The sequence below is a fragment of the Hyperolius riggenbachi genome, chromosome 11 (genome assembly GCF_040937935.1).
Source record: "Hyperolius riggenbachi isolate aHypRig1 chromosome 11, aHypRig1.pri, whole genome shotgun sequence".
NCBI lineage: Eukaryota > Metazoa > Chordata > Amphibia > Anura > Hyperoliidae > Hyperolius > Hyperolius riggenbachi.
Window position 1 is genome coordinate 239,189,339 of NC_090656.1, and position 21,216 is coordinate 239,210,554.

At 49.9% G+C, this 21,216-nt stretch overlaps 1 protein-coding gene across 1 annotated transcript; it reads right to left on the bottom strand.

The window, feature by feature from the left end:
* Positions 1–13,488: 13,488 nt before the first annotated feature.
* SLC35C1 (solute carrier family 35 member C1) lies at positions 13,489–20,986 on the bottom strand. Its single transcript, XM_068261711.1, is given in 4 exon segments — positions 13,489–15,055; positions 15,058–15,333; positions 19,132–19,646; positions 20,883–20,986. Coding segments are annotated over 4 exon segments (1,098 nt in total). The 5' UTR covers positions 20,903–20,986; the 3' UTR covers positions 13,489–14,768.
* Between the last annotated feature and the right edge of the window lie 230 nt (positions 20,987–21,216).

The following is a 21,216-nucleotide window of genomic DNA, read 5'->3' on the forward strand; positions in this document are numbered from 1 at the left end:
AATGTAACGCCTGGCTGGTGGTGCTGATGGGTGTTCTAGGGATTGGCACAGTTCCCACCTTATATCCGGTAAGTAGAGTGACGTGGAACCAGGACACAGGACACTGCTGACAGCCGACACAACTGGGCAAACAGGTTCCCTCACTGTCAGCCTACAATTACTGCACAGCAGCCAACACACAGCACTCCCTGCCATAGAGATCAGCCTGCAATACTCACCCCAGACAGCCTCCCCATCAATTACTGCACAGCAGCCAACACACAGCACTCCCTGCCATAGAGATCAGCCTGGTATACTTACCCCAGACAGCCTCCCCATCAATTACTGCACAGCAGCCAACACACAGCACTCCCTGCCATAGAGATCAGCCTGGTATACTTACCCCAGACAGCCTCCCCATCAATTCCTGCACAGCAGCCAACACACAGCACTCCCTGCCATAGAGATCAGCCTGGTATACTTACTCCAGACAGCCTCCCCATCAATTACTGCACAGCAGCCAACACACAGCACTCCCTGCCATAGGCCTAGTGCACACCAGAGCGGTTCTGCTGCGGTTTGCGATCCGCTTGCGGCTGCGGATACGCTTGGGCAATGTATCTCAATGGGCTGGTGCACACCAGAGCGGGAGGCGGTTTGCAGACATGCATACTCCCGGGCTGCTGCAGATTTTGGATTGCGGAGGCGTTTCTGCCTCAATGTTAAGTATAGGAAAAACGCAAACCGCTCTGAAAAACGCTACTTCAGATCGGTTTGCCAGGCGTTTTTTGTTACAGTAGCTGTTCAGTAACAGCTTTACTGTAACAATACATGAAATCTACTACACCAAAAACTCTTCCCAAAACCGCAAAATGCTAGCTGAAACGCTACAGAAAAAGAAGAAAAAGCGTTTCAAAATCTGCTAGCATTTTGCGGATCTGCTAGCGGTTTTTGGTGTGCACCAGGCCAATGAGATTAGCAGCAGCCTGGTATACTCACCCCAGACAGCCTCCAGTCTCCCCATCACTGACCTGCTTCCCTGCAATTACTGCATAGCAGCCAACACACAGCACCGCCTGCCATAGAGATCAGCAGCAGCCTGCAATACTCACCCTAGACAGCCTCCAGTCTCCCCATCACTGACCTGCTTCCCTGCAATTACTGCATAGCAGCCAACACACAGCACTCCCTGCCATAGAGACCAGCCTGGTATACTTACCCAAGACAGCCTCCCCATCAATTACTGCACAGCAGCCAACACACAGCACTCCCTGCCATAGAGACCAGCCTGCAATTACTGCATAGCAGCCAACACACAGCACTCCCTGCCATAGAGATCAGCCTGGTATACTTACCCCAGACAGCCTCCCCATCAATTACTGCACAGCAGCCAACACACAGCACTCCCTGCCATAGAGATCAGCCTGGTATACTTACCCCAGACAGCCTCCCCATCACTGACCTGCTTCCCTGCAATTACTGCACAGCAGCCAACACACAGCACTCCCTGCCATAGAGACCAGCCTGCAATACTCACCCCAGACAGCCTCCCCATCACTGACCTGCTTATATATATATATATATATATATATATATATATATATATATATATATATATATACTAGCCAACCCGCGTCGTAGCATACGCCGCATCTATCTATCTAATAGATTACGTGCCTCAACCTTGAAGCAAGAAGAAGTAGGCTTTCCATGAGAAAATGTATGCGTGCTCAAACACCAAGTTTAACCCTAGCAAGTCTGGCTTTGCAAATCCGGCCTAATTGGCTGCCTATTCATGGAGGCAATGCTCATGCAAATATGCATTTGCTTTCGCATGCCAAACTATGCAGGGTCAAAAAACCAATACTGCAAAGTGCTGTCTCGCTGCCTGGGAACGACAGCGGCACCCCGGAGTGGGAGGCTGGGTGGCGCAGCCGCCCCCCCCCCCCCCCCCCCCAAGCGTGGCCAGCGCTGGGGAGAGCCGTCCGCACCCACCTCCTAATATTAAAAACAGCCACTTACCTTAACGTCCATTGGGCTTGATTCACAAAGCGGTGCTAACCTACTTAGCACATCTAAAGTCTTTAGACGTGCTAACCAGGGTGCTAAGTAGGTTAGCACTGAATTATCCGATTCAGAAATTCGGTGCTAACCTACTTAGCACCCTGGTTAGCACATCTAAAGACTTTAGACGTGCTAAGTAGGTTAGCACCGCTTTGTGAATCAAGCCCATTGGGTTCTGCTACATGCGCATTAATTTTGTCATGGAAAGCATTTTGTGCAGTTTGTATCCTTTGGAGGCAGGTGGTGGATGGCTTGCTCCGGTGGTGTGAACCCTGGAGTGAGTGCGCCTGTCCCCCCCCCCCCCTCTGGAGTGCTGTATGTGAGCCAGCCCTGAGCTCTAAAGCTCGGGGTGACCCATGCTTCTCTCCTTTCTCATGTGGTGCCCCCAAATTAATGCGCATGTAGCAGAACGCAATGGACGTTAAGGTAAGTGCCTGTTTTTAATATTGGGAGGTGGGTGCAGACGGCTCTCCCCGGCGCTGGCCACACTTGGGGGGGGGGTCGTCCACGCCACCCAGCCTCCCCCTCCGGGGTGCCGCTGTGGTTTCCAGGCAGTGAGAGAGCCTGGGACCCTGCGGTCCCCCCAGTTGTATAAAAAGGGGGCATTGGGAATCCTCCCCGTGGCGCTCCTGGAGGCCTGGAGCACACCAAAAACTGCTAGCAGATCCGCAAAATGCTAGCAGATTTTGAAACGCTTTTTCTTATTTTTCTGTAGCATTTCACCTAGCATTTTGCGGTTTTGTAAAGCGTTTTTGGTGTAGTAGATTTCATATATTGTTACAGTAAAGCTGTTACTGAACAGCTTCTGTAACAAAAACGCCTGCAAAACCGCTCTGAACTGCCGTTTTTCAGAGCGGTTTGCGTTTTTCCTATACTTTACATTGGAGGCAGAAACGCCTCCGCAATCCAAAAAATGCCTCACCTCGGGAGTATGTGTTTCAGCAAAACGCCTCCCGCTCTGGTGTGCACCAGCCCATTGAAATAAATTACCCAAGCGTATCCGCAGCCGCAAGTGGATCGCAAAACGCTGCCGAACCGCTCTGGTGTGCACTAAGCCGGATAGTGCTAATGTAGCATGTAGCAGGGTGACTGCTTTGTGGTATTGGTTTGTGCATGCATTTGCATGAGCATTGCCTCATGAATAGCCAATTAGGCCAGATTTGCAATGTCAGACTTGCTAGGGTAAGGCCTCTTTTCCATGGACTGTGAATAGGCAGTGAAATGGCTCTCAAACTCTCACAACTGCTCACTGCTGCCTGTTAACTGCCTGGTATCTGCTCACTGCTGCCTGGTAACTGCTTGCTGAGCACACAGCTTAACAGTCCGTGGAAAAGAGGCCTTAAACTTGGTGTTTGAGCACGCATACATTTTCTCATGCAAAGTACTTCTTCTTCTTGTTTGAAGGTTGAGGCACTTAGTCTATTATATATATATATATATATACACACACATATAACATATATGCTATAGCAGCATAGAGGGTGATATAGCGGCTGGGAACGTGGAAAATCACCCGCGTTCCCAGCCTGTCGGCGGCTGTCGCCGAACCCGGAAGTAGCCACCGGCGGGGACAGGACGATCGGAGCGGGGCTGCGAGGGCACCATCCAGCTTCAGAGGGCTGAGGGATGCCTCGGGTGAGTAAAAATCATTTTTTTTTTTTTTTAGACTTAAGTATTCCTTTTAAGAATGTACAGCCTTCAGTACAAGGACCATCATGTAACATGCATCCTGCTTAATTTCTGCTCCGTGCAACAGTACAGTAGCCAGGTGTCTGTACAGCGCTCGGCCTGACCTGTTGTCCAGGTGATGAAATCCCTGCTGCGCGGCAGCAGTCCTTACATAATCCCAGCTCAACGATCTACATAAACAAGTAAGATTATAATAGAAACAAGAAACGGAACACATAAACACATTTCACTTTTCACCTGGTGGACTCAAAGTCACAGGGCTGCAGCCACTTAGGGCCATTGTATAGGGGAAGGAGGCCACTAGACACCAGGGAACTGTATAGGGGGAGGGAGGGGCCACTAGACACCAGGGAATTGTATAAGGGAGGGAGAGGCCACTAGACACCAGGGAACTGTATAAGGGAGGGAGGGGCCACTAGACACCAGGGAACTGTATAAGGGAGGGAGGGGCCACTAGACACCAGGGAACTGTATAAGGGAGGGAGGGGCCACTAGACTCCAGGGAACTGTATAAGGGAGGGAGGAGCCACTAGACTCCAGGGAACTGTATAGGGGGAGGGAGGGGCCACTAGACACCAGGGAACTGTATAAGGGAGGGATGAGCCACTAGACACCAGGGAACTGTATAAGGGAGGGAGGGGCCACTAGACACCAGGGAACTGTATAAGGGAGGGAGGAGCCACTAGACACCAGGGAACTGTATAAGGGAGGGAGGGGCCACTAGACACCAGGGAACTGTATAAGGGAGGGAGGGGCCACTAGACACCAGGGAACTGTATAAGGGAGGGAGGAGCCACTAGACACCAGGGAACTGTATAAGGGAGGGAGGGGCCACTAGACACCAGGGAACTGTATAAGGGAGGGATGAGCCACTAGACACCAGGGAACTGTATAAGGGAGGGAGGGGCCACTAGACTCCAGGGAACTGTATAGGGGGAGGGAGGGGCCACTAGACTCCAGGGAACTGTATAGGGGGAGGGAGGGGCCACTAGACTCCAGGGAACTGTATAGGGCGAGGGAGGGGCCACTAGACACCAGGGAACTGTATAAGGGAGGGATGAGCCACTAGACACCAGGGAACTGTATAAGGGAGGGAGGGGCCACTAGACACCAGGGAACTGTATAAGGGAGGGAGGGGCCACTAGACACCAGGGAACTGTATAAGGGAGGGAGGAGCCACTAGACACCAGGGAACTGTATAAGGGAGGGAGGAGCCACTAGACACCAGGGAACTGTATAAGGGAGGGAGGGGCCACTAGACACCAGGGAACTGTATAAGGGAGGGATGAGCCACTAGACACCAGGGAACTGTATAAGGGAGGGAGGGGCCACTAGACTCCAGGGAACTGTATAGGGGGAGGGAGGGGCCACTAGACTCCAGGGAACTGTATAGGGGGAGGGAGGGGCCACTAGACACCAGGGAACTGTATAGGGCGAGGGAGGGGCCACTAGACACCAGGGAACTGTATAAGGGAGGGATGAGCCACTAGACACCAGGGAACTGTATAAGGGAGGGAGGGGCCACTAGACACCAGGGAACTGTATATGGGAGGGAGGGGCCACTAGACACCAGGGAACTGTATATGGGAGGGAGGGGCCACTAGACACCAGGGAACTGTATAGGGAGAGGGAGGGGCCACTAGACACCAGGGAACTGTATAGGGAGAGGGAGGGGCCACTAGACACCAGGGAACTGTATAAGGGAGGGAGAGGCCTCTAGACACCAGGGAACTGTATAAGGGAGGGATGAGCCACTAGACACCAGGGAACTGTATAAGGGAGGGAGGTGCCACTAGACACCAGGGAACTGTATAAGGGAGGGAGGGGCCACTAGACACCAGGGAACTGTATAAGGGAGGGAGAGGCCTCTAGACACCAGGGAATTGTATAAGGGAGGGAGAGGGCCACTAGACACCAGGGAACTGTATAGGGGAGGGAGAGGGCCACTAGACACCAGGGAACTGTATAAGGGAGGGAGAGGGCCACTAGACACCAGGGAACTGTATAAGGGAGGGAGAGGCCACTAGACACCAGGGAACTGTATAGGGGAGGGAGGGGCCACTAGACACCAGGGAACTGTATAGGGAGAGGGAGGGGCCACTAGACACCAGGGAACTGTATAAGGGAGGGAGAGGCCACTAGACACCAGGGAACTGTATAAGGGAGGGAGAGGCCACTAGACACCAGGGAACTGTATAAGGGAGGGAGGGGCCACTAGACACCAGGGAACTGTATAAAGGAGGGAGGGGCCTCTAGACACCAGGGAACTGTATAGGGGAGGGAGGGGCCACAAGACACCAGGGAACTGTATAGGGGGAGGGAGGGGCCACTAGACACCAGGGAACTGTATAAGGGAGGGAGAGGCCACTAGACACCAGGGTACTGTATAAGGGAGGGAGAGGCCACTAGACACCAGGGAACTGTATAAGGGAGGGAGGGGCCACTAGACACCAGGGAACTGTATAGGGGAGGGAGGGGCCACTAGACACCAGGGAACTGTATAAGGGAGGGGCCACTAGACACCAGGGAACTGTATAAGGGAGGGAGGGGCCACTAGACACCAGGGAACTGTATAAGGGAGGGATGAGCCACTAGACACCAGGGAACTGTATAAGGGAGGGAGGGGCCACTAGACACCAGGGAACTGTATAAGGGAGGGAGGAGCCACTAGACTCCTGGGAACTGTATAGGGGGAGGGAGGGGCCACTAGACACCAGGGAACTGTATAAGGGAGGGAGGGGCCACTAGACACCAGGGAACTGTATATGGGAGGGAGGGGCCACTAGACACCAGGGAACTGTATAGGGAGAGGGAGGGGCCACTAGACACCAGGGAACTGTATAAGGGAGGGAGAAGCCTCTAGACACCAGGGAACTGTATAAGGGAGGGATGAGCCACTAGACACCAGGGAACTGTATAAGGAAGGGAGGTGCCACTAGACACCAGGGAACTGTATAAGGGAGGGAGGGGCCACTAGACACCAGGGAACTGTATAAGGGAGGGAGGGGCCACTAGACACCAGGGAACTGTATAAGGGAGGGAGGGGCCACTAGACACCAGGGAACTGTATAGGGGAGGGAGGGGCCACTAGACACCAGGGAACTGTATAAGGGAGGGAGGGGCCTCTAGACACCAGGGAACTGTATAGGGGAGGGAGAGGCCACTAGACACCAGGGAACTGTATAAGGGAGGGAGAGGCCACTAGACACCAGGGTACTGTATAAGGGAGGGAGAGGCCACTAGACACCAGGGAACTGTATAAGGGAGGGAGAGGCCACTAGACACCAGGGAACTGTATAAGGGAGGGAGGGGCCACTAGACACCAGGGAACTGTATAAGGGAGGGAGGGGCCACTAGACACCAGGGAACTGTATAGGGGAGGGAGGGGCCTCTAGACACCAGGGAACTGTGTAAGGGAGGGAGGAGCCACTAGACACCAGGGAACTGTATAGGGGGAGGGAGGGGGCACTAGACACCAGGGAACTGTATAAGGGAGGGAGAGGCCACTAGACACCAGGGAACTGTATAAGGGAGGGAGGGGCCACTAGACACCAGGGAACTGTATAAGGGAGGGAGGGGACACTAGACACTAGGGAACTGTATAAGGGAGGGATGAGCCAGTAGACACCAGGGAACTGTATAAGAGATGGAAGATAGTGACTGCACAGTAAGAGAGGAATTACTACAAAAGAACAAAGCTGTTGCTGGAGATGCCAGAGGGAAATTGGATCGATGAGACATATATTCTGGGATTGTAGACTTATTAAGCCTTTCTGGTAAGGAAGTTAAAAAAATAATGAAGGATTTAGTTGACATTGAACCAACAGATGATCCAGCTTTTTAGCTTTTACATCACAATGGGTATAGCATTTGAAAATATAAAGAAAATCTATCACTCGCCATATGATAGATGCAGCAAGAGGTTTGATAGGGAGACATTGGAAAACGTTGACTCCCCCCTCTGCTGTGGAGTGGTGTGTGTGTGCGATCACTCGAAAACGGCTTAACCGATTTGAACGAAACTTGGTATACAGATCCCTAACTACCTGGGATGATATGTTCTGGGGGTCTCGCGTCCCCCCTGCACACCTGGGCGGAGCTACAAACAGCAAATCAGATTTCACCCATTCAAGTCAATGGAAAAATTGTAAAAGGCTGTCATTGTCACAGTAATCAAGCCAGAGTCCCCACACATGGCACAGGTGGTCACTTGGTGACCGAGGTTACAAATCCAGGAAAAGTGGGCGGAGCATAAAACAGCCAATCAAATTTCAGCCGTTCATTTTAAATGGGAAAATGTAAACTGCAGTCATTCTTAGACTGTTAATCGCAGGGTTCTCAAACTTGCCACAGTTGGTCACTGGGTGACTGGGATTAAGATTCAAGAAAGTGGGTGGAGCCTACAACAGCCAATCAAAATTCACCTATTGATTTGCAAGGGGAATATTTAAACTGCTGCCATTCTTACACTGTTTATGGCAGAGGCTTCAGACTTGCTACAGTCAGTCATTAGGTGACTGGGGTCCAAATTCACTAAAGTGGTGGGGCCACAAACAGTCAATCAGATATCCTTGGTGAATAAACTGCTTCCATTCACACATTTTTTTATGCCAGGCACCTGAAAGCTCACAAACTTGGTCATTGAGTGACTGAGTGTCAAGGTTACACAAAGTGGGTGGAGCCAAAACAACTTTTACTGGGAAAATATAAACTGCAGCCATTCTTACACTGTTAATGGCAGGGTTCTCAAACTTTGCACAGTTGGTCATTGGGTAACTGAGATTAAGATTTTGGAAGGTGGGTGGAGCCTACAACAGCCAATAAAAATTCACCTTTTGATTTTCAAAGGGAATGTTTAAGCTGCTACCATTCTCTTATACTGTTAATAGCAGATGCCTCAAACTTGGTACAGTTGGTCACCAAACTCAGAAAGGGGGCGGAACCACAAACAGCCAATAAGACTTGTTTATTTTTCAATGGGAATATACAAAGTATTGATACCAAGGACCCCAAAGCTGATAAACTTGATAATTGAGTGACTGTATGTCAAGGTTAGAAAAAGTGGGTGGTGCCAACAACTAAATTTTTAACATGGCAGGGTTCCAAAACTTTACACAATTGGCCACTGGGTGACTGAGATGAATATTCAGAAATGTGGGTGGAGCCTACAACAGCCAATCAAAATGTACCTATTGATTTTCAAGGGGAATATTCACATTGCTACCATTCTTACACTGTTAATGGCAGAGGCCTCAAACCTAATACAGTCAGCCATTGGGTGACAGGGGTCCAAATTCACTAAAGGGGTGGAGCCACAAACAGCCAATCAGATTTGTTAGATTGATTTCAGCCATTCTGTTATTGGCAGGGTTCTCAAACGTGAAACAGTTGGCCACTGGGTGACTGGGACTAATATTCAGGAAAGTGGGTGGAGTCTACAGCAGCCAATCAAAATTCACCTTTTGATTTTCAAGGGGAATATTGCAACTGCAGCCATTCTTACACTGTTAATGGCAGAGACCTCAAACCTGCTACAGTCGGTCGTTAAGTGTCTGGAGTTCAAATTCAGTAAAGGGGCGGAGCCGAAAACAGCCAGATTTCTTTGCTGGATAAACTGCTTCCATTACCATAATTTTGATGCCAGGAACCCAAAAGCTCACAAACTTGGTCATTGAGTAGTGACTATGTGTCCAGGTTACAAAAAGTAGATGGAGTTAAAACAGATGTTTCTGGGAAATTGTAAACTGCAGCCCTTCTTCACTGTTAATGGCAGGGTTCTAAAACTTAGCATAGCTGGTTACTGGGTGACTGGGATTAATGTTCAGAAAAGTGGGTGGAGCCTAAAAATGCCAATCAAAAATCACGTCGCTTTTCAAGGAGAATATTACAATTGCTGCCATTCTTGCACTGTTAATGGCACAAGCCTCAAACCTGGTACAGTTGGTCATTAGGTCACTGGGGTTCAGATTCAGAAAAGGGGACAGAGCCACAAACGGTGAATCAGATTTGTTTAATTTCATGGGAAAATACAAATTAATGATGCCAAGGACCCCAGAGCTCACACAATTGGTCATTGAGTAGTGACTTTGTGTCCAGGTTACAAAAAGTGGGCGGAGCCAAAAACAAATTTCACTGGGAAAGTGTAAACTGCAGCCCTTCTTACACTGTTAATGGCAGGGTTCACAAACTTTGCCCAGATGGTCACTGGGTGACAGAGTAATATTCAGGGAAGTGGGTGGAGCCTATAATAGCCAATCAAAATTCACCTGTTGATTTTCAAGTGGAATATTTAAATTGCTGCAATTTTTCCACTGTTAATAGCAGATGCCTCAAACCTGGCACAGCTGGTCATTGGGTGACTGGGGTTCAAATGCTGGAGAGGGGCGGAGCCACAAACGGCCTATCTGATTTGTTTAATTTCTATGGGAATATACAAATTATTGATGCCAAGGACCCCAAAGCTCACAAACTTGGTCATTGAGTGTTTGTACGTTAGTGTTAGAAAGTGGGCGGATCCAACACCAGTCAAATACATACCTGGGCAACGCAGGGTCATCAGTGGGTGGAGACAAATACAAATTTCACTGGGAAAATGTAAACTGCAGCCATTCTGTTAATGGCAGGGTTTTAAAACTTTGCACAGTTGGTCACTGGGTGACTGGGATTAATATTCAGAAAAGTGGGTGGAGCCTACAAAAGTGAATCACTGGAATGAAAAGGGCAAAAGCGATCCTGTACCAATTGCTGCACCACCACCTATAGAGATATAGGAGGTGAGGCATTTGTGTATCTGTTTTTCCACATTATACCGCATTGTGGTGGTTTGCTGGTCACAGTAACTGTTTTAATGTTTTTATGATGTTTTTGTAGAATGTCCAATAAAGTTTTGTTACATTTATAATTGGTGGTGCAGCAATTTGTACAGGATCGCTTTTGCCCTTTCTTTCCAGAAACTCCTCTTTTGGTCCTGTAGCTAGCACACCATGTAATTATACAGCTCATACTCGGAGTGCGGATGCAACCATCTCTTTTTGTACAAAAGTGAATCAAACTTCACCTATTGCTTTTCAAGGGGAATATTTACATTGCTGCTATTCTTGCACTGTTAATGGCACAAGCCTCAAACCTGGTACAGTTGGTCATTGGGTGACACGGGTTCAAATTCAGAAAAGGGGGTGGAGCCACAAACAGCCAATCAGATTTTTTTCATTTCAATGCAAATTATTGATATCAAAGACCGCAAAGCTCACAAACTTGGTCATCGAGTGTTTGTGTGTTAGAAAAAGTAGGCGGAGCCAACACTAGCCAAATACATTCCCGGGCAACGCTGGGCAATCACCTAGTCTCCTATATTTATAGAATGGAACAATTAACCCACTCAGTACATGGGACAGAGGAATTGGGGGAAAAAATCTGGGAGAAATGGGCCAAATTTATGGAGCTTGAGGACTATAACAAGATCATGGGTCAGGAGAAATACTCCCCCCCCCCCCCCCTTCTCCCTGTTCGCTCGATACGGGTGGCCCTGGAATGGATGGGTGGATGTCTGTGAGTGGGAGATGAGTGGATACGAGTGTGTGTTTGGGAATAGTGGACACGAAAGGAGGAGGGTATATGGGGAGGGTGCCCTGCTCACTCTGGGAGATGGAGCGGAGTACCTTCTCTTTGCCTTTGTGTATGCCCCTCTTTCCCTCTCTGTTTATAAGTTGGACTGCTTCCCCCCCCCCCCTCCAGGTGTTGATCCCATAGATGGGAGGATTAAAACAGGACTAGAAGAGATGTGCCTTACTTGGGGAGGAGTGAGATAGGGGGTGTGGGGCATAAGAGGTTAATGAGGCAATGGATTATTGGAAATGTGGTGCTGGTGGGAGGTGGGTGGAGATGGGGGTATCGGTTGAGCTGTAGTCGATTATCCTAGGGTTATGTTTGAAATGATGTATGGATTTATGAAAAAGTATTTTGTAATATGTTTTTTTATATTGATTGAAATTGATAAATAAAGAATATATAAAAAAAAAAAAACTGTTGCTGTGGAAACTAAAGGTGTATAGGAAATCCATTTTGAATTATGCGATAAGCATTGCCATACACATGTAGATTGCCACCCAATCTGCCAGTCATCCCTCCAACATCTCCGCTTGATTGATCGTTAAACAATTTTATGTTGTTTTTGTTTGAAAGTCTGATCGGACACGTTGGGAAATCTTTACAAACGGCGACAGGACAGAAACTGTGGGAGAAATTGGATCCTATTATAAATCATAAATCAGTCCCTGTAGCTTTATATGGCAATACACAAATGTGATAGGAAAGACATGTTTAATGTTATAGAGTGCACAACATGAATCTAGACAACATTCAAGAACTAAGTCATTGTAAACAGATCATCATCATCATCATCATCATCATCATCATCTTCCCATAGACATACGGAACAGAAATCACCCATACCAGCCTCCTGGGTACCTTCACCCCCCCCCCCCCCCCCCCCCCTCTGGCACACAGGACAGATGACACTCCATGGCCAGCCTCCTGGTACGTTACCCATTCCCCCCCCCCCCCCTACTGGACATACAGCACAGATGACACCCATCCATTCCCACCCCCCCCCCCCGCCCCCCCACTGCACAGAGGACAGTCATGCCAGCCTCCTGGTACGTTCCCCATCCCCCCCCCCCCTCCCCCCACTGGACAGTCATGCCAGCCACCTGGTACATTCACCATTTCCCACAATTTAAAACAATCTTAGTAACACCTCACTTATGAAACAGAAGAAGTATTAGCTGTACAAAAATAGCATTTTCCTTTAAAAACCAGTGTAGAGAAATACATTTCAGACAAAGGCAAGAAAAATACACAGCTCAAGAGAAGCACGATGCGCTTCCAAAACTCGCCGATGGTCCCCTCAGACTTCTATGTGGGCGGCCGCACTGAGCTATTCTAGGCAGAGGAGGGAGGGGGGGGGGGGGGGGGGGGGGGGGGGGGGGGGGGGGGGGGGGGGGGGAAGGGAGGGTGGGAAATGTACCTATACATGTGCAAAAACTGAAGACCCTTCACCCCCCCCCCCCCCAACTTCCAACAGCCGCTCCAGAGTGTGGAATGTGCAGTCCTGGGCCCAGATGGTTGGAACAGGAGGAAGGATCGGCCACTCCCAAGAGCAATGCTGCTAGGAGAGAGTGCGATGGGGCTGGAATGAGTACATCAACAAAATATACATTTCCTAAAAATAGTGCAGAAGTGTTAAAGGAAACCTAGCAGTAGGGTGCATATGAGAAGGGGAGGGACTGTGCCAGGTGCTTTGCAATTCATCATTAATTCAGGCCCCACAGAGGCCTTCCGGGAGCAAAGAACTTGTACACAACCCCCCCCCCCCATCCCTAAAGGAAAGAAAAACTACTACCCAACCAATCCTCACGATTCCCCTGGCTAGATCAGCAATTGATCAAAAGATTTAGCTCAGAATAGCAAAACATCTTCCAGCCCACTAGAGGGAGAGGAGTACAGAAAACAGCTTTACAGTGCTCCCTCTAGTGGCAAGAAGTGTCAGCTCTTTTTTCCTGGAAAAAGGTAAAATCAAGGGGGGGGGGGGGGGTGGGGGGGGAAGTGACAGCTGAACAGCTGAGCTTAACCAGGGAGATCCGTTAGATTTTATTTTTTTTAAATTAAGATTAAACAAAGTGAATTTAGGTTAAGTGCACTTACGGTACACAGCATTCCTGCCATGAGAGGAATAAGTCAGACCAGATCCTCCAATAAATCCTTTGTACATATCACAGACCTATGGAACAGCTCAGGAAATCTGCCAAATATGCAAATTCCTCCTCAACAGAACCAAATCAAAGCCGCATAATCATTAACGGTCAGGTGAGGAAACTTCCAGCACCATCCAAAAACATTGCGGCTTTCTCCTCCATGCATGAGCGGCTCCTGTGCAGACACGAATTTCTGGCGGCTGCGCAATGCGGCACGCCCGTACACAGAAGGGAGGAGGAGGATCCCAGCCAGCAGCAGAGGGGCGGGGGAGGATCAGGAAAGCCCTCCTCCTACTGACACAAGTATATCTTTCAGGATTACACAATATGGAGTCTAACTTTACTGGATTGGCAGCTTTGATCTGCTTTAAATCGTTTTCTGCTGAGAAGAAAAATTTGCTCATTTAGCAAATGTACTGCTTGACCTTCAACCCCATGATTCTCCCCCCCCCGGGACCGGTATCGCACTAAGGACAGGTAATTTAGCACTCTCAGGGTAACCAGCGGTGCCAGGAATGCCAGCCTGTGTACCAGTCATACGTGCTTGAAGGTGGGCAAATGCATTTCCGGTCACGTTTAATTGGCCCGGTTACAAACTGAATACAATAGGCATACAATTCAGTAACAACTTAGCATTCAGCATTGTAGTCACAGCCAATTACAACTCATGGCAGGTTTGCTACAACTCCACCATATTTCAAGGACAACTGAAGGGTGAAGAAAATGGAGGCTGCCACATTTATTTCCTGTTAAATAATGCCAGTTGCTTGGCAGTCCTGCTGGACTATTTGGCTGCAGTAGTGTCTGAATAACACCAGTCAACAAGCATGCAGCTAATCCTGTCAGACCTGACAATGTCAGAAACACCTGATCTGCTGTATGCTTGTTCAGGGACTATGGTTATAAGTATCAGAGAGAGGATCAGCAGCGATGCCAGGGAACTGGTATTGTGTAACAGGAAATAAATATGGCAGCCTCCATATACCGCTCACTTCAGGTGTGCTTAAATCAGTAAACAATCCTGGAGTTCTTTATTAACTTGTGTAAGGAGCTTGTGGATTCTCCAACCCAGCTGAGTCCAGCCAGAACTGGGTTATTAGTTTTGGGTGGAACTGCCCATTAAATGTAACCAGTCTTATGTATGCAAGTCCCTGGCAGAACCTCAGATGTAGGGTGCCTAGGGCAGCCCTCCTGCAGTATTGACCGCAGGTGATGGAGCCGTTATCCTTGACTGTTGGGGGCCATAGCCTGTTGCCACAGTAACCAGTCTAAAAGGCGGGTTCCCTACACTCCTGTTGAGTTCTTCTCCTCAGTTGTATTACTTTGCGTGGATTGATCTTGTGTCTTCTTCATTTCCAGACCTTTCACCCAAGTGTAGCTGAAGGACCCACCCAACACCATGAGATTGCTGGTCCACCACAAGGCGGTCTTCACCTCTTGGAAGTAAAACACAGACAGCACAGTCTGGGCACACGCCTTGGCCGTCCCAGAGATGTTGTGGGTCAGGGGGCTGGTGAATTTAATCTGCAGGCCTGTGACATACCCAATGGCAAAGCCAAAAACGCCTCCAGGGTCATCATCCCCCAGAAGTAAGAGGAGTCCAGCTTGTCGAACACCAGTAAGGTTCTGACCTCCCCAAACACCAGCATCAGAGGCAGGAAGAGGAAGCAAGCATTGACGTTGTTGTAGTAGGTCAGGCGCCAGATGCTGTTGTCCACTGCCGGAAGGACCTTCTTGGTGTAGATGGCGTTCAGAGACACGCACAGGCTGGCCAGGACGCCATAGAAGATTCCGGCCCAAGACAAGGTGCCTTCTGCATCTTCCTGATCTATGCCCAGCCAGAAACCACCTGCAGAAAAGTTAGAGAACCACAAAGGTTTACTAAAAGTGGATGTTACTGTAGTGTAAAAGGTCATCCATACATAACAGTATATAGTGGCCTAACATGGCTCTACAAAGCCATTCAGGAATACATCCCCAAGATTGAGTTAACTTCTAGCTTCCAGAAGATTGTCCACACCCCTCCCACTTCCAGAAACCTGGCCATACCCTCATGCACACATAACCCCACCTCCTTCCTAACTGCATCTCAAGCTAGTATGTGCATTAGGAGTGGTGTAATGGGAAGGGGGGGGGGGGGGGGGGGGGAGCGGCGAGGGAAGTAGTATTGATAGAAGTCGATAATTGGGTTCTTACCAAACTTTGGATACCAGCAGTGCTACTGACCCCCCCCCCCCCCCCCCCCTCCGATGACTGTGGGCGGTGCTGGAATGATCTGAGGCTCCGCAGCGATATGAACTTCCAATGTCATTAAAAGCACAGATACATGGGTTGATTCATTAGGCATTCCCCAGCAAGTCTGAATAATGCTGGGGATATCCGATAAATAAATCCAGACTGTCCTATATTTACTGAATAGCTAAGCTGGTGCTCCATTCTACTTTGCTTGCCTCACTAAGGCACTTATTTTGACCTGAAGAAGAGGGATTTTACCCAGGAAATGTGTTATCTATGGCTTTCAATCAATACAACTTTGAGAGATAAGAGGACTAAGGAAAAAACATGAGTCGCTAATGCTGGGAATACACGGTACAAACAAAGCCATTAGATGGCTCGATTGATCATTTCCGACATGTCCGATCACCCGCTGGATCGATTCCGTGCTCGATATCGCAGGCGGGACAATGGAAGAAGATAAGGAAAACAAGCAGAAGATAATCGCCCGCGGTGACAAGCGGGAATCGATCTGGCGGCATAATCGAGCGGTGAAACGTACCGTGTATTCCCGGCATTAAAGCTCGGCTGTAACTGCAGCAGGCACCGAATATTGTCTTGAGGAAGAGGCACGTTCCCATAGTATAATACAAGTCTTTGCTTCTACTTCTATGGTGGCATCCATGAGGTAAGCCACCTCCCCCTTTCACATTTAATTGGTTGTCATTGGTTCTATCCACACTGGGCCCCTCCTCCGCTGCATCATTTCAGCTGTCTGACTTCCTCAAAGCAGGCCAACCTTTATATTTTAAAAGGACACCTGAAGTGAGAGGAATAAGGAGGCTGCCATATTTGTTTCCTGTTATACAATACCCCATTGCCTGGCAGCCCTGCTGATCTCTCTGGCTCCAGTAGCGTGAATCACACACCCGAAACAAGCATGCAGCTAATCCAGTTAGAGCACCTGATCTGCTGCATGCTTGTTCAGGGGGTATGGCTAAAAGTATTAGGGCGCAATTCCACTAGAGCGGCGTGCGTCTGCGAGACGGCTCTTCAGGGTCTGCAGAGGAAAGCAGACGAATCCCATCAGCCGTGCCACGCACGGCTATGGGATCCACAGCCTCCCATGCAGATTCGGATGGAAAAGCCAGCCAAATCACTAGCGGTAGCGATTCGGCCAGCGTTACCATTGCACCCTATGGCAGAGTTTCCCTGCACTATTCGCCTGCGGGGAAACTGTGGATTCGCATCGGTTTCCGCCCAAGTGGAAATGCGCAATAGAGGCAGAGGATCAGCAGGACTGTCAGGCAACTGGTATTGCTTAAAGGAAAGGGAAAAACACACACACACACACACTTTAAAAGGAAATAAATATTGCAGCCTCCATATCCCTCTCACCTCGGGTGTCCTGCTTTTAGCCTTATATTTTGTATTTAATCCCACTTTTACTATTTTATTTGTTTTGTAAACTAACCTCCTCACTTCCCTTGTGAGGAGAGGCCGGCTCTACTGACAGCACATCTATACACAAGGCAATTTTCCATTTTCTAAAGCTGTGTTGTCAAAGGGGTGATCACATGACCGGGGCCCCGCCCGCCATCTCCTGGCCATTAACTGTGGAGTCATGAGCGTGACAATTGTGACAATGGCCTGGATGACACACTTGGTAGCACACGCCCGTATGAAGCAGTGACTGTACATCCTGGGTGAGATCACAAGCTTTGTTATGCTGGGAATACACAGGTCGATCCGGCGGATCGACCCCAGCCGCGCCGTCCACGTGGATCGACTGCTGCTCGTCCTCCGCCGGCGGGGATCGAGCGGGTGGGGGAGTCTAGCAGCGTGATCGGACCAGCTGAATATCATCAACTGGTCGATACACTGTACAGAAATGTAGCATGTATCCCCAGCTTTAGGCTGCAGATCTCCTGTAAGGGCCCTTTCCCACTATGAACCGTGATCGCACTGCAAAGCAATCACACTTCAAGCTAATTTCACTAATGAGATTGCGATTTAGCTGCTATACTCAGTATAGAGCTCATACACATCCAAAACGCTGCAGGGCGACGATTGCGCTCGGGACAAAATCACAACACATTCGGATCACACAAATGGGAATAGCCACTGCCATTTCCATTCGTTTTACTGTACCCTGCGATTTACAATCCGTTAGCGATCGGAATCAGATCACAAAACACAGGGGAGTGGCCACAAGACAGACAGGTGAAGCAACAAGCACAACATACATTTCATGTATCCCAATACTGCCGGTTGCCTCTGCATGGATGCACCATCCCCCCCTCTTACACCTGAAGTGAGAGATATGGAGGCTGCCATATGGATTTCCTGTTAAATAATGCCGGTTGCCTGGCAGCCCTGCTGATCTCTCTGGCTGCAGTAATGAGTACTGAGAAGCAAGTAAAAGTATTAGGAGGCAGGTGATCAGCAGGACAGCCAGGCAATCTGCATTGTTTAAAAATAAATAAATATGGCAGCCTCCAGACTCCCTCTCACTTCTGGTGTGCTTTGAACACACAATATTCTTATTAAACTGGATGAAGTATCATACAAAGCAGTTCTGATGATATATGTGAGCAACAAGTACTGGCAACATGCCGGCTATACATAGTTAAAGGGCCACTACGGTGAAAAAGAGAGACCAGAGTGCATCTGCCATGTACGCATTTTACATTTTCCAGGCTACAATGCTCTGCAATTGACTTTTTTCACTAGGACGCTGTCACTTACGGTTGGCATTATTAAATCGGAGGACTCTGAACCTCTTGCAGACCAGCTGTATCCCACGCCATCTTTGCATAGAGTATTGCCAGGAAGTGAAATGAATACAGCAAGCTGTAAGCATCCCCCATGAGGAGATGGACTGGACTGGAATGCGTCAGTGAGAGGTTTACATACCTACTGTATGTGACAGCTACATGAGAAAAACATCATTTACAGTTCCATTTACTTTGGGATAAATGTTCTGAAGAGGAGGAGGGGGGGGGGGGGGTCACAGTTGATACACCGGCTACCCCTGACACTAATCAATGTCTTCAGGGTCCCACCTGTTCCTGTGCTTCTTTATATTCAACTGGCTTGTCGCCTTTGTACAGGGCATGCAGGAGTACCATACAAAGTATGCCCAGGAAGAGGAAGCGCCTCTCACATGCAGAACAGAAGATAAGTACGGCTGCCTCCTTTCCCTGGGCATGCACGTTCAGGACTTGCGCATGCCCAGCTCAGATACACTTGCTCACAGCCCGGTGAACCTCCGGGACACTGAACAGAAATCTCTGTGGAACTGGGGACAGGAGGGGTCCCCAAACACAACAGGTATTAGGATGAGTGTTCAATATTAAGGCCCTAACATCCCAACATTTTCATTCTAAAGTTTAAGCAGCCTTCAGGTGTGTGAAGAAGCAGCGGCTCTTACCCAGGATGATTCCGCAGGACAGCAGTGCATACAGGGACGTGGTCTGCTTGAGAAGGATGTAGGACAGCAGGACGTTGAAGACGGTACTCAGGCACCTGCCCACCGTGTAGAAGGACACACCGAGGTACTTGAGACACAAGTTGTTGAAGGTGATCATGCCAATGAAGACCACGGAGAGGGGCAGCACGCTGCGGAGGACCTTCAGGTCAAAGCGCATGGATGGGAACTCCAGCACAGTGGGTGAGATGACCATGCTGAGCAGGCTGAGGCCCTTGCACAGGACCACGGTGACCAGGCACTGGTAGAAGGTGACAAACAGGGGGGCGTCCAGCTTCAAGGAGGGGCTGCCCAGCAGGTACTTGTTCAGGAAGACCATGGTGATGGAGATAAACCAGTACAGGGTGACCACCAGGCCGATCTTCACTGCTCTCACCAGGAAGCTCTCCTTTACCTCCTGCCCAGGCTCTGCCTCACCGGCCATGGCCATCCTCAGGATGCTGGAGCGCTTCAGGGTCCTGTACATGGTGGGGAGACACAGGGAAGGTTAGGAGGTGGGGAGACACAGGAAAGGTTAGGCAGCCAGGAGAGGCCAGGCAGGGAGACACAGGGGAGGTCAGGAGACACAGGAAAGGTTAGGCAGCCAGGAGACACAGGAGGAACCACAGGAGAGGTCAGGAGACACAGGAAAGGTTAGGCAGTCAGGAGAGGCCAGGCAGGGAGACACAGGGGAGGTCAGGAGGTGGGGAGACACAAGAGAGGTCAGGCAGCCAGGAGACACAGGAGGAACCACAGGAGAGGTCAGGAGACACAGGAAAGGTTAGGCAGCCAGGAGACACAGGAGGGGTCAGGAGACACAGGAAAGGTTAGGCAGCCAGGAGACACAGGAGGAACCACAGGAGAGGTCAGGAGACACAGGAAAGGTTAGGCAGCCAGGAGACACAGGAGGAACCACAGGAGAGGTCAGGAGACACAGGAAAGGTTAGGCAGCCAGGAGACACAGGAGGGGTCAGGAGACACAGGAAAGGTTAGGCAGCCAGGAGACACAGGAGAGGTCAGGAGACACAGGAAAGGTTAGGCAGCAAGGAGACACAGGAGGAACCACAGGAGAGGTCAGGAGACACAGGAAAGGTTAGGCAGCCAGGAGACACAGGAGGAACCACAGGAGAGGTCAGGAGACACAGGAAAGGTTAGGCAGTCAGGAGAGGCCAGGCAGGGAGACACAGGGGAGGTCAGGAGGTGGGGAGACACAAGAGAGGTCAGGCAGCCAGGAGACACAGGAGGAACCACAGGAGAGGTCAGGAGACACAGGAAAGCTTAGGCAGCCAGGAGACACAGGAGGGGTCAGGAGACACAGGAAAGGTTAGGCAGCCAGGAGACACAGGAGGAACCACAGGAGAGGTCAGGAGACACAGGAAAGGTTAGGCAGCAAGGAGACACAGGAGGAACCACAGGAGAGGTCAGGAGACACAGGAAAGGTTAGGCAGCCAGGAGACACAGGAGGAACCACAGGAGAGGTTAGGCAGGGGAGAGACACAGCAGCAGTATATTATATATAGAGCAGTATATATAGTAGTAGATGATATACAGTAGCAGTATATGAGATATAGGAGTATATATAGCAGTAGTGTAAAATATAGAGCAGTATTATAAATATATAGCTGCAGTATATTGTATATAGTAGCAATATATATAGTGATAGTAGCAGGGATAACAGGAAGGACCCCCAGCAGCTCGCAGCCTCCCCTCCTCACCCCGGATCTGAGTCTGTCATCCCCGCAACCCGCACACAGCGCCCTCTGCCGCCTGCCACACTCCGCTCTCCCGGCTGCTCTGCTAATTTATGTCCGGCGGTGTCGCGGGAAGATGACGTCACGGCCGGCTCTCCGCGTCGCTCGCAGCTGTGGCGGTCATGTTGTAGGTGGGAGTGATCAGCAGGGATAGCCTGGCAGCAGAGAGGGCTGTTCTGTGCTGACTGCTGAGGGGCTGCTGAATGCTGCTGGGGGGCTGTGATGTGCTGGGGGCGGGGCTGTGCTGTGCTGGGGGGGCTGCTGTGCTGGGGGGCTGTACTGGGCTGCTGGGGATGCT